Source organism: Canis aureus, chromosome 27 (assembly GCF_053574225.1).
Source record: "Canis aureus isolate CA01 chromosome 27, VMU_Caureus_v.1.0, whole genome shotgun sequence".
NCBI classification, from domain to species: Eukaryota; Metazoa; Chordata; class Mammalia; order Carnivora; family Canidae; genus Canis; species Canis aureus.
Genome location: NC_135637.1, coordinates 13,930,213 through 13,944,124, shown reverse-complemented (window position 1 = coordinate 13,944,124; position 13,912 = coordinate 13,930,213). Strand labels below are relative to the sequence as shown.

At 45.2% G+C, this 13,912-nt stretch overlaps 1 protein-coding gene across 1 annotated transcript; it reads right to left on the bottom strand.

The window, feature by feature from the left end:
• Positions 1–733: 733 nt before the first annotated feature.
• Positions 734–12,059, bottom strand: LOC144299884 (2'-5'-oligoadenylate synthase 1-like). The gene is made up of 6 exons (XM_077875714.1): positions 11,782–12,059; positions 9,471–9,759; positions 6,999–7,183; positions 3,335–3,567; positions 2,361–2,514; positions 734–1,243 (listed from the first exon to the last, which is right to left on the bottom strand). The coding sequence occupies exons 1-6, from the start codon at positions 11,959–11,961 to the stop codon at positions 1,085–1,087; spliced, it is 1,200 nt and encodes a 399-aa protein (XP_077731840.1). The 5' UTR covers positions 11,962–12,059; the 3' UTR covers positions 734–1,084.
• Between the last annotated feature and the right edge of the window lie 1,853 nt (positions 12,060–13,912).

Genomic DNA, 13,912 nt, shown 5'->3' with positions numbered 1-13,912 from the left:
ATGAATTTTGTCATTTCAACATGCAATCAATATAAAAAATTACCAGTTATCAAGAATGTGACATTCTTGGGGACCCTGGGTGGCTCAGTTGGTGAAGCCTCTGCCTTCAGCTCAGGTCATGATCCCAGGGTCCTAGGATTGAGCCCCTCATCAGACTTACTGATCAGCAAGAAGTCTGCTTCTCTCACTCCCTCTGCCACTGCCCCCTGCTTGTGTTTGCTCTCTCTCTCTCAAATAAATGAATAAATTTTTTTTAAAGTGACATTCTTCCTCTTTCTGGTGTGTGTGCTAAGTCTCTGAAACTTCATTTGTGTTTTACATCCCACCAGGCACATTTCAATTTGGACCAGCTGCATTTCCAATGCTCAGGAAACCACGTGTGACTCGAGGCTACGGCATCAGATGGGGCAGTTCTGAAAGTTTTCATATATATATAATCAGAAATGTAGACAGAGGAGGAATCAAAGATGCTGGTCTTAGGATTATTTGTAATTGAAATTTAGGAGGATCCAAAACGAGTCAATATTAAAAGTCAGTCCACACAAATGTCAATCCAGGAGGCAGGGATTTTTGTCTGTTTCCTTGGCTGCTGTGTTCCCAGCGCCCAGGACAATGCCTGGAACACAGTAGGTACTCAGTATATATTTCTAGTTGAATCTATTCGTGTACACGCACGTAACACGTGGATATACCTCTTGGCTATGTGACTTGCAGGTAATAAACTCCCATCACATGGTATTTGCTATTCTTTTTATTGTTGTTGACGATTGTTGGGACTATAACCCTCCCATTAGGAACACAGAAGAAGGTTAAGGTTCTCTGATTGTGTCTCCGTGATTATTGTCAGAGAACAGGCTGGAGCAGGGTAGGGCTACAGGGAAACGTTATCTCTGAGAGGAGAAAGAGCATAGACTAGGGGAAGAGGGGGCAGGGGACCTGCATTCTGGCCTGAGGTCTGGCATCAGCTAGCCCTTGGGGTCAGAGCAGTCTTCTGCCCCCTGGATCAAGGGAACCCTCCCGAACACCAAAAGAAGGGGCTGGCCTGGATGATTCCAGAGCTCTTTCCCCTAAAGGGCACAGGCATTCAGAGGATGGTACACATCCAGTTTTCTTCCTGCTGGGGAATGGACTGTGTCATGCCTGTGTTGGGGCTCCCAGAGGATACAGGGCGCCATCCATAATCATGGTATGAATATGTCCTGTGTTCACACGTTATCCAATTGTCCTCATAGTCTTCTTCGAGCTGAAAAGGTAAAGCACATGATCACATCAGAGAATCGATCCTTCCACCTTGGCACTGGGTCTCAGTGAGCATATATAGCAGATACCGTGTGGCATGCTACCTGGATCCCCCTTGAGGAAGGACGAATAAGTCTCAGCTGCTGGGGAGATGGTCAGCAGGTAGATGTCAGAGGTCAGCCTTTAGAGGCAGCTCGACTACAGAAAGCCTCACGTTCAAGACTATACCTTTTTCTGAGTTGCCCACATTTGGTGACTGATCCATGTGGCGAGTCTAAAGGCCTGACCACACCAGATTGCAGCAGGGCAACTCTGAAGGCCATTGGAGCTCCAGAGGGGTGGGCTAAGACTGTCACTGCTGCACCCCACTGCCCCAAGTGTGGCACAGGAAAAGCTGAGCGTTGTCATTAGAGTCCATCGACTTTGGATCCCAGCTCTACCACTACCTAGCTAAGTGTCATTGAGCAGGTGACTTCATCTCTCTGAGCCTCCTTTGCTCCTCTGTAAGATGGGAGTAGCTAACACACTTCAAAGGGTATGGTGATGATTTAATAAGATAATGTAGCATTTAGGACAGAACCTGAGTCCAAAGCAAATATTCAATATATGGTGGCTGTTATTGTTCATTATTATTATTCATAAAGGAATGAGCCCACCAGGCTGTGGAAACAACTGCCTCTGGCCAGGGTAATGTAAACTAAAGAATGAACTCCGGAGAAGGGGTATGCAAATCCTAGGAACTCTCTGAATGTGTCCCAGATGACTGAAATTATGAAACATATCCTGAAACTCAATGAATATGTAACTTCTGGCAAGGAGCAATTTTTTTTGGATAGAATGTTTCTTTGGAAAAACAGAGGTCACTTGACCTCTCTAAGCCTGTTTCCTCACCTGTGACACGGGGAGGGGAGAACGGGCCTGTCTCAAAGGACATGATGTGAGGATGGAGACAAGACAAAACATGCAAAATGCTCCACACAGGACTTAGAACATAATAGGAGGTCAGCACACCTTAGATAATGACCACAATTTTTGCTGTTATGTTAGAATGCATTAGTCTCACATGCCCCATGCTGTGTAGAGGGGTTAGGGGATTACATCAAGGAGGAAGCAGCTTTTACCAGCACGTCCCAGGAGCCCACTGGAGACCCATCCCATTTCTTAAAGCATGGGTAACTCAGCCAGACTCTGGCCTCCTGTGCCAGCCGCTGCCAGCCATATGTGTCTCTACCAGCCACGTTTCCCGTCGGGTCAGCAGGGTCCAGAATCACAGGCCTGGAGAGTAACAGTCAGAAAGGGACAGGTGAGGAACTAGGGCTGTGTTGGGGAATCCACATGCTCCCAGCAGTGCCAAACAGGAGCCTGGCACAGGCTGGGACTTAGGACAGGAACAGGGTGCTGTTCCCTGGGGCGTGTCCTGAGTGCCCTGCCCCGTGGTGGGTGGTGGGTGGTGGGCACGAGGAGAAAAAGCCTTGCACTTGGGTCTGACAGAGCTGTGTTCAAATTTTACCTCTGCCCTTTATTAGTGGTTTGACCTTGGGCAGGTTACTTGACCTCACTAAGTCTGTTTCCTCACCTGTGATATGGGTAGAGTAAACAGGTCTGTCTCAAAGGACATGATGTAAGGATGGAGACAAGACAAAACATGCGAAATGCTTTACACAGAACTTGGAACATAATGAGAGGTCAGTACACGTCGGCTATAATGACCATAATTTTTGCTATTGTATTAGAATGCATTAGTCTTACAGCAAACTCTTAATTCCTGGGAGCAATTATGATTATTGCTCTAGCTGTTGTCATTTTAGTTCAAATTTTGGCTATTTCACTCATTTTCTGTTACTGTTAAGACAAGCTCCTTATCCCTCAGAACCTCAGTTTACCCATCTGTACGGTGGCTATGGCATGCCTACCTCACAGGGTTCGAGGTTATTGTTTAAATCAGATGGGAGTAGTAAAATGCTCAACACAATGGCTAACCATAGAAGGTGACCAGCAAATGAAGAGTCTTCCCACTTCCTTCATTTCCAAGGTACCATAGCTATATCCAGGGGCTCATTTACGTGGCGAGTTAACTCATGCGGAGATAGAGTACCTGGGTTTTGCAAGCTGCCTCATCAGGTATTGTTTGATAATCGGGGTTTCAAAGTTGTAATACTTTGTCCAGTGGATGCAAAGCTGCTGGTAGTTCAGGACTAATTTCAAGACGGTCTGAAATCCCTGAGCTGTGATGAATTCTGTTTGGTGGTTTCCACGCTCCCAGGCATAGACTGTCAGGAGCTCCAGGGCATACTGCGGTGGCAGGGGCTTCCCAAGCTTCTGCTTACACTGAGAGTAGGAAAAACAATCAGAAACATGCAATTGTCCAGCCAGGGTGTAAAGCACATTTCCTAAAGGCCAAATCCAGCCTGCCATCTGCTTTTGTAAATAAAATTTCCCTGGAGCAAAGCTACATCCATTCATTCACATGTAGTCTATGGCTGCTTTCATGCTACGGAGTTGTGTAGTTGTGACAGAGATCATGTGGCCCACAAGGTCTAAAGTATTTCCTATCTAGGACATTATGGAAACATTTTACTGACTCCTGGTTAAGAGCTTGGGCTCTAGATTCTGAGTGATGTGGGTTTGAGTCCTAACTCCACCAGTGTCCATTCTGGGAAGACAACTTAGACTCTTAGAGCCTCATTTTTACTTACCTGCCAGGTGAGTGGTCATAATAGCACCAAGCTCATAAGGATACTGTGAAAATTAATCAAGAGGAAGAACTCATAGTGTTCCTAAGAGCCAAACGAAATTCCCTTTGGAGTAAGATATAAAACCCAAAGCTTCAAGTGATTTCACAAATAGTTTTCAAATACCATGACCAGGACATAAATAACTAGGCACACAAGGAAACAAGATACCAAGAGTAATAACCAGCAGAAAAAGTGAAAATAATAATATCCACAAAAGTTTAAATATTGAAGGATCAGTAAGAGACTTCAAAATAACTGGAAACATTATGTTTACAGAAATAAAAGAAGAGCTTGACCTAGAGGAAATTAGAAGCCATGCAAAGTAATTTAGCATATTTGAAAAATAATAAAATAGAAATTGTAGAACAAAAAATTACAATAACTATAATTAATAACTGCAAATTAAACGCTGTTAAGGGAAAGCTAGTGAATTGGAAACTGTTAGAATAAACTATTCATAATAAAGCACGGAGAGACAGAAAGATGGAAAATATGGAAGAGAATGTAAAGATAATGGAAGATAGACTGAGGTCTAACATGCATTTAATTGGAGTTTCAGGAGGCAAGGAAAAGAGAGAGACAATGTTTTAGGAAAATGGCTGAGAGTTTCCCAAACTGATGAGAGATATCCATTCACAGATTCAGGAAGGACCCAGTGAACTTCAAGTAGGACAAGTTAAAAAAAGGAATCATCATTAAGAACCTCAGATTGAGGGGCACCTGGGTGGCTCAGTTGGTTGAGCATCAACCTTCAGTTTGGGTCGTGGTCCCAGGGTCCTGGGATTGAACCCTGAGTTGGACTCCCTGCTCTATGGGGAGCCTGCTTCTCCCTCTCTGCCATTCCTCTCACTTGTGCTCTCTGGCTCTCTCTCTCCCTCTCTGTGTCAAATAAATAAAATCTTTTAAAAAAGACACCTCAGACTGAAATGAAACAAAATCAAAGAGAAAAATATAAATGCAGCCAGAGGAATAAGATTACCTACAAAGGAGCCACAGTTAGCCTGACAAATGACTTTTCACTAGTGACCCCAGAAGATGGAGTGATATATTCCATGTGCTGAAATGGCCGCCAATCGGGCAAAAATGCCTATTAACAATGAAGGTAAAATCAAGACATTTTCAGGCAAACAAAAACTAAGAGTTCATTATCAGAAGACTCTCACCAAAATAAATCTTCTGGGACATACTTCTCGAAGAAGGAATGTGATCTCAGGAGGAAGATTAGAGACGTGGGAAGGAGTGAATGGTGAAGAACATGGCAAATATGCAGATAGATAAAATGATTTCATTTTATCCCACTGGTATGGGAAATAATAGTAATGTTTTGTACACTTGAAAATATAGAGACTTGAAAGACACAGCAAAGTGGCATGTAAGTTGGACGTAGTGTTTGTTGGTGATGGTGAGTGGAGTTAAAGTATGGTGAGATTCCTGTATTGTTTTATGGGAAAGAAGAGAGAGGGAGAGGGGAAGGGGAGGAGGGGCGGAGGGGGGGGAAGGTAGGAGGGCCAGAGACAATTCCTTGTCATGCTGGACTATCTTCCTCATTGTAAAACAACTAGTATTCCTGGCTTCTTTCCACTAATTGTCAGTAGCATCCTTGCCCTTGATCACCATGGTTACCAAAAATGTCCTCATGAATTTTCAATGTCCTTGGGAACAGTGTTCACTTGTCAAGGACCACTTTTTGTAAGTTCTAAAATGCTCAGGCTCCATGATCAAATTTCCTCAAACAGCAAACTAAGATGTCTAGCAAACAACGGATTGTCTTGCTTTGCCTTAAAGATTATTTTTAAAGCAGGAAGATTATTCTTAATTACTTTTTTCCATTCGTTAAGTCATCCAAAAACATACATGTATATTATAAAATGGATATTATATGTTAGGCAAACTCTTAAGTCAGAAAACCCAAAGTCAAGTTTTTGTTCTGCTGCTTATTAGCTGAAAGAGCCATCTCACTCTTACTCTCTTTCTGTAATATAGGTTTGATGATACCTCCCTTACTCAGCTCACAGAATCACCATAAATATTAAATAAGATATAGGATATTAGGAAGTAAGCAGAAATGCATATCAAGAACTGCAAAAGGTGAAATATTATGAGCCTGGCACAAGCTAAGCACATAACACATGTCTACTTTATTACATGTGCTCCAGGAGTAGTTCAAAGAAAGCACATTTATTAGGACCAGCTATGCTGGGCACCACATTTTGTGGTTTATTCCTGCTATGCCATGTTACTCTTTGCAAATGAGAAAACAGGGAGCAGAGGGAGGTTTGAGGTCAGACAGCCAGGAAGTGCACAGAAGTGTATGTGTGCACACTTTATGCGCATTTATGTGTGGCATTCATTAATTTACTCAGCGATTACTTATTGAGCATCTATTATGCGCCAGGCATTGTTCTAGGTTCTGGAGATACAGCAGTGAATAAAACATACAAGTCCCTTCCTTCATGCACATTTTTAGGGAGGAGATAGACAATCCCACAGGCTTGAGTAGAGCTTCCCTCTTGGAGGAACTTCAAGGAAGGCAGCATGGACTGAAGGGCTGAGAGAGGGTTTTCAGAGATGTCAAGGGAAACTGGGAAACTCGTATGATGACTGGGTCCAGGGTGAGAGTGACGGAGGTGGTGACAATTGGATATATTTTAGATACGGGATCAACATCACTTGTCAACTGGTTGAATAGAGCTGTGTGTGCAAAACAGGCCAGAGTAACTGGAAGCATGGAGTTGTCATTTCCGGAGATGAGAGGGACCAGGAGGAATGAGACACCTTGGGTCCACTGGCACCTGTCCCAGGCCCTTGGCCTCCCCTTCTTTTCCTCCTGCTCCTGCCCCTCCCGCTGCTCCTCCTTCTCTACTCTACACACAACCCTTCCCCTCCCTTTCCTCTCCCCCTCCCCATCTCCTCCTTTTCCCCTTTGCATACCTTGCTCTTCGACTTCCCGCCCTCCCACCCTCTATTCTCTACACTCCCTCCTCTCCCTCCTCCTTCTCTGCTCCCCAGGCGGGAAGAACGTACCTTTTGGTACCAGTGCTTGACGAGGCGAATGAGACTCTTCACCTTGGTTGGACGCTGCCTCAGGAAGTCTCGCTGCAGCTCCGTGAAGCAGGTGGAGAACTCGCCTTCTGTCCCCCGGTTCTCACACTCTTGGATTAGCTTGATGTAGACTTCAGGGTTGGGTCTGTGGTTATTGGTCCACTGACCTGTTAGGGACAAATCCGTAACTTTAAGATGTCGCCCTTCTCTGAGGTTCCTCCAGTGGTGCTGGGGAGACAAGCTTGCTGGCCGTGGGAGCTCAGCAGAAGGGGCCACAGGCCCAGAGCCAGGTGCCCCGAAGTCCATTGCAGCCTTTCCTTCTCCTAGCTTTCCTGCTGTCACCCCATCCAGGTTGCCATCACTGCTCTCTCCCACCAGGCCTAGATAGCAGCCTCCTCAACGGTTGCCCCACAGCCCATTCTCGAACCAGCACCCAGAGAGGCCTTTCAAAACCTGATCACCCTGCTTCTGGCTTCCCACAACATCTGAAATAAAATCCAGAGTTCCCACAGTGGCCTGTGAAATTTGATGTGATCTGTCTCCTGCCGCCTCTCCCATCTCGCCTCCTACCTTGCTCCCTGGCCTTTTTTCTCTTCTTAAATATGTCAAGTTCATACCTGTCTCAGGGTCTTAGCACTTGCTATTTCCTCTTCCTGGAATACCCAGATCTTCCCATGGCTGGCTCCTTCTCTTCCTTTGGGCCTCTGCTCAGATGTCACCTGCTCAGGGGGCCCTGTCTCATCACTCTGTCTGAAGAAGCCCTCCATCCTCCATCACTCCCCATTGTATCACCCTGTTAGATTTTTGTCACATCAGGTAGCAATCCATTTATCTTGTTTCTGTACTCATTGTCAGGCTCCGGGGCAGAGGTGCCTTGCTTGGGTCATTCATGGCCATAGAGGAGTGCCTGGTACACAGTAGATGCTCAGTGGATCACCTGTGCTTATTATTGTTGATTGAATGTCTCCATCCTCTGGTTTCACCTCTCTTCCTTTTTTTTTTTTTTTAAAGATTTTATTTATTTATTCATGAAAGACAGAGAGAGAGAGAGGCAGAGACACAGGCAGAGGGAGAAGCAGGCTCCATGCACCGGGAGCCCGATGTGGGATTCGATCCCGGGTCTCCAGGATCGCGCCCTGGGCCAAAAGCAGGCGCCAAACCACTGCACCACCCAGGGATCCCTTCACCTCTCTTCCTATCTATTTTCCCTACTATGCTTGGGCCATCTTCCTAAAACATAAATATGACCATGCTACTTCCTTGCTTAAAACCTTTCCACAGCCCTCCATTGTGTTCAGGAGAAGTCCATGACCAAGGTTACAGACTTCTGCAGAATCAGCTCTCCTGGCTCACTTTCTGCTTACTCCCTCTTCATCCCCCCTACCCTCTTCCTCTGGCTCCACCTTCATCCCCTCATCATCAGCCTCTTGCAGGTCCAGCACATCCTGATCTTTTCTTATCTCTGGCCTCTGCTTGTGCTGTTCCCTCTGCCTGGCATGTCCTTCCACCCCTTCTCTCTCCCCGTCTTATTTTTTTGTAGCCAATGAAAGTAATGCCAGCACCCAACACTGGACATGGCAACAAGAAAGGATTCCCAAACTTTCTCATTTCTTGGTGCTTTGGATTTTCGGTATTATCTTACAGGTCCCCTAGGCAATCCCCCCCAACCCCCCCCCCCAACAAAACCTCAAAACAACATCAACAACAAACAACACCAAAAAACCAGTTCGGTATATGTAGTTCAGTTTGTACAACTGAACAGCAGTAGTTTGTGTGGTGTCCAACAGATGTCATGGTGTTTCCCTCAAAAATTTAATATCTAAACTATTTCATGTGCCCCTGTGAGTTATTTCACTGTGGCATCCTGGGGTGCCCCGGTGCATAGTTGGGGAACTCACATTTTTGAACACCTACTATGTGCCAGGCCTTGTACAAGAGCTTCATGTAGATGATCATTTAATACTTTGGAGAATGATCCAGGCATGGTTTAACCAGTTTTCCTAATGTGGACATCAAGCCTCTGAGAGGTGATGCTTCTCATCCAAATGTTTCTTCAGATTATCTATAGATTCCAACCCTCAGCATAAATTTAGTGAGGTCTCCTCATGTTTGGGGTGAAAGATGCAATTCACATATTGACTCTATGCCAGATCTCCACTGCTTCATTTTTGGAAAGATGAAATCCCCACCCTTTGCCACAGTAGAACCAGCAAACCCAACAGGTGTTGCGTAAGAAATGTCTTGCCTCCAAATCGTGCCAATTTGCTGTTTCATGATGCTCCTGTGGCCAGTTGTGACCTCATTCATTCTAAGATCTCCTCCCCACTTTGAAGGCATGCTTCATCTTAGTTAAGACTCTCCAACTACGGGAAATTCATGCTCAGAAACATGAAAAAAGAAAGAAACCCCAACACAGGACAAGGCCTGAAAGCCCTTGTGTCTGTGAATGCTCACCCAGGACGTCAAAGGCAGGCAGCACATCAAACTCCACCCCCTCACCAAGCTGGGGGGACTTGAGGACAAAGCTGAGGGCGCGGGGCTTCTCCCACTGCAGACTCTGGACCTCAAAGTACACTTCAAATGTTTCTTCTCTTTGACAGGCTTCCAGCTGCCTCTTAATTTCCCAAATGAACTGTCCTCGATTCTCGAGCTGCTCCTGAAAACTCTTGAGATTGTTAAGAAAGACCACAAGGTCGGCATCTGATCGGCCTCTGAGGGTCGTGCCTTTGCCTGAAGAGCCACCCTAAAACAGATGAGCAAAATGAGAACTGACAGTCATTGAGAAGAGCCTCCCTAAATAAAATGATGAGGATGATCACTAACATTCTTGAACCTTACTTGGCCTCTGTGCTGAGGGCATCACCGGTCTAACTTCCGTAATGCTCATAGGATCCTATGACCCCCATACTCTTGTTATCAGCTCCCACTTTACAGATGTTATCAGCCCTAAGTGCTCAGAGAGGTGATACAGCCGCCCTGCCACACAGTGGGAACTGCAGTTTGAACCCTGGCTGACTGGTTCTAGGCTCTGCGCTCTTTACTCTTATATATGATTATACACCATAGACTGGCCCATGCTGGGCGGTTTACATGCTGGTCATATAATCTGTACATCTCTATCAGGCACTGGGAATTAATGGGGAGGAAAAAGAAGCACAGAGAGGTGAAATGACTTGGTCAAAGTTTCACAGCCAGCTGGTGCTATTTGCTTTCCAAAGTAATACCATTAACCAGCCCATGATACCTTAGAAATGGTGAGTCCCCATTGTGGATGGGGGAAAAAGGGATCCCTCATGCACTGTTGATGGGAATGGAAATTGGTGCAGCCACTGTGAAAGACAGTATGGAGCATCCTCAAAAAATTAAAAATAGAGCTACTGTATGATCCAGTCATTCCACTATTGGGTATTTACCCAAAGAAAATGAAAACACTAATTTGAAAAGATATAGGCAATCCTGTGTTTATTACAGTATTATTTACAATAGCCAAGATATGGAAGCAGCCCAAGTGTCCATCCACAAATGAATGGATAAAGATGTGCTGTGCACACACACACACACACACACACACACCATATGATATTATTCAGCCATAAGAAAAATGAAATCTTGCCATTTGCAACAACATGGATGGATCCAGAAGATATAAAGCTAAGTGAAATAAGTCAGACAGAGACAAATACCATATGATTTCACTCATACATGGAATCTAAAAAATAAAAAAAAACCCAAAACAACAGACTCAAATAGAGAGAAAAAACAACGGTTGCTAGAGGGGATTTGGGTACAGGGATGAATTACATAAAAAAAGGGATTAAGAAGTTCAAATTTCCAGTTTTAAAATAAGTCACAGGGATGAAAAGTATAGCACAGGGAATATAGTCAATAATACTGTAATAACGCTGTGTGGGGACAGGTGATGATAATATTTATCATGAAGAGCACTGAGTAATGTGCAGAATTGTCGAATCGATACATTGTATACCTGAAACTAATATCACACTAAGAAAAAGGAATGCTAGTTTATCAAGGGAGTTGAAAAGCCCAGTAGCGGGCAGCCCAGGTGGCTCAGCGGTTTAGCGCCACCTTTGGCCCAGGGCATGATCCTGGAGACCTGGGATCGAGTCCCATGTCAGACTCCCTGCATGGAGCCTGCTTCTCTCTCTGTCTCATAAATAAACAAATAAAATCTTAAAAGAAAGAAAAGCCCAGCAGCATGGAGACAGCTGGCACCAGACGCCCTTTCAGCAATGTCTGGCTCTGTTTTTGTGGTGTATATATTTTATGGGAGGTGGCACAGACAGCTTTCCAGCTACACAAAATCATTGGAATGATGTTTAGCTGTTGTTGGCTGGAGAGTGGCTCTGGAAGCCTTTATGTCAGAAAAACACAAAAACATGCCCCCAGAACATAAAGTCTTAATGGCTCATAATTCTACAGAAGCTGTTTGAGTCCCCAGCCTGGCCATTCATTGGCAAATTGTTTACTACGAGAGCCGGCCTCTGTTTTTCTACCTCTGAAATGGACGTGGCCGAGGATGGTGGCTCATAAACTTCAGCCAGGGCACTGATTTAAAAGTTGCAGATCGAGGGCCTCCCCTCAAAATCTTTTCTAACAAAGCTCTGGTTATATTTTCTTGGTATGGATGTGTCAGAAACCACCAGCCCCAAAAAGCTTACTTAACCTTTTGCTCCCTCTCTCTGTCTCTGTGGGAACTCTTGCCCATCCATCCACCCCCTCCCCCGCCAGGGAGGCTTGGGCTCACCTTGACAACTTTAGACACCCGCACAGGGTGGGCTGCACCTTGGAAACATCTCTCTTTCAGGAAAGTGGAGATGATGTGAATGGCTTCTTTGACCTGCCTGCGGAACTGTGTGTCTGGCAGGAGATAGTTTTCGATGAACCTGTCCAGATCCTTGGCGGGGGTGTCTTTGAGCTCGGGCATGCTTCTCAGGACAGGGGCAGGAGAGCCGGTGGCTGCAGAACTGGCAGCTTGGAACAGCTGTCTGGTCTGTCTTCCTGTCTTGAGTCAGTTAGTTTCGTTTCCCTGGAAGGGAGGAGCTTAGCATGGCTAACATTCCTCTGAGACTGAAACTGCCTCTGCCCTGCCAGCTCTGTCCAGAACTTACTATCTATCCTCTTGCCCTTTATGTAGCAGCCTAGGACATCAGACTTGTTTCCACTGGACTCTGAAACTGTTGCTTTTTTTTTTTTTTTAAGATTTTATTTATTTATTTGAGAGTGAGACCTAGTGGGTACAAACTGGGCTGGGAGAGGCAGAGAGAGAGAGAGAAGGAGAAGGAGAGGGAGAGGGAGAGAGAGACTCCCTGCTGAGCAGGGAGCCCAGGGGTGGATCCCAGGACCCAGTGATCAGGACCTGATCGAATGGCAGATGCTTAACCCCCCTGAGGCACCCAGGTGCCCCTGAAACTATTGATTTTTTAACCAGTGTTAGTACCTTACCCAGAAGAAATTGTCATTAAAAACTCATTTGGGGATCCCTGGGTGGCGCAGCGGTTTGGCGCCTGCCTTTGGCCCAGGGCGCGATCCTGGAGACCCGGGATCGGATCCCACGTCGGGCTCCCGGTGCATGGAGCCTGCTTCTCCCTCTGCCTGTGTCTCTGCCTCTCTCTCTCTCTCTCTCTCTGTGACTATCATGAATAAATAAATAAAATCTTTAAAAAAAAATAAAAATAAATAAAAATTAAAAAAAACTCATTTGAAATTTCCTGCTTTGTTTTTTTGTTGTTGTTGTTGTTCCTGACAAAATTGTTTTATAGTCTCCTATGATCTTATGCACACTGTAAAATGGAAAAGAAGTCAGAAAAATCAGGAAGCAGAAAGACAGCCTGAAAAAAAAAAAAAAAGAAAGAAAGACAGCCTGTAATCCTAAAACCCAAAGATGCCCACTATAAACACTTTGGTATAGATCTTTTCAGATATTTTTCTAGGTTAATACACACACACGCACATGTGCAAAGTTCTGTCTTTTTTTAAAACGGAAGTAACATCATGCTATATAGATTTTTCCTTTTGACTAATAGGCTTTATTTCATACAGCAGTTTTAGGTTTACAGAAAAAGTGAACAGAAAGAACAGAGCTCCTGTAACAGCACCCCAACCGCTCTGACGGGCTAACTTGCTTCAAGCCTCTGCCCTCCTTGCTTGCGGACCTAAGTCCCTAGGTCTGTAGCAGAACCGACTTGCCCGGAGAGTTGCACACCACTGGTCTCCAGGAGTGAAAGAACAAACTTTCCCAGAAGATAAGGCTTGACCACATTCAAAAACAGCTGCTACGATGCCAGCAAGCCTGTTCAGGGTCCTGCCGACGGACGACTAACCACCTGCTTCTCCCACCCACAGCCCGTCTCCTGTTCCCTGCACGTATTCCCCTTTAAAGCCCTCCAGCTCCTCCTAGACAGAGAGGATGGTCTTTGGGACATCGGTCCACCATCTTCGCAGGTTGCCGGCTCCCGAATAAAGCAACCCTTCCTTTTCCCACCATCTGGGTCTCTCGAGTATTGATTTTTGAGCAACGAGCAGAGGAACCTGAGTTTGGAACCAGGTCTCTGCCTGGTGACACTCCCAGCTGTATTTCCCACCTCTGCTTCCACACCTACCTTATTATTAATGGTGGTGTGATACATTTGTTACAATTGATGAATTGGTATTGATATGTTATTATTGACTCATGTCCACAGCCTACCTTAGGGTTCTCTCTGTGTTTGTGCATTCTGCATAATGTCATACCTTCACCCTTATGAAATCATGCAGAACAGTTTCTCAAAAATACCATTCCCATATATTCATCCCTTCCTATCTAGATCTTCCTTTTTTTCTAACTTATGCACTCAATGCTGTACATTTCCTTCTGAGCACAGCTTTCACTGCACTCC

What these genes read in the sequence shown, in the direction of transcription:
- LOC144299884 (XM_077875714.1), bottom strand. Translation starts at nt 11,961, where the DNA reads ATGCCCGAGCTCAAAGACACCCCCGCCAAGGATCTGGACAGGTTCATC. An exon ending in TCAAGCACTGGTACCAAAAG is followed by an intron (nt 3,568 to 6,998) that starts GTACGTTCTTCC and finishes TCCTACTCTCAG; the next exon opens with TGTAAGCAGAAGCTTGGGAA. An exon ending in AGGCAGCTTGCAAAACCCAG is followed by an intron (nt 2,515 to 3,334) that starts GTACTCTATCTC and finishes GTTACTCTCCAG; the next exon opens with GCCTGTGATTCTGGACCCTG.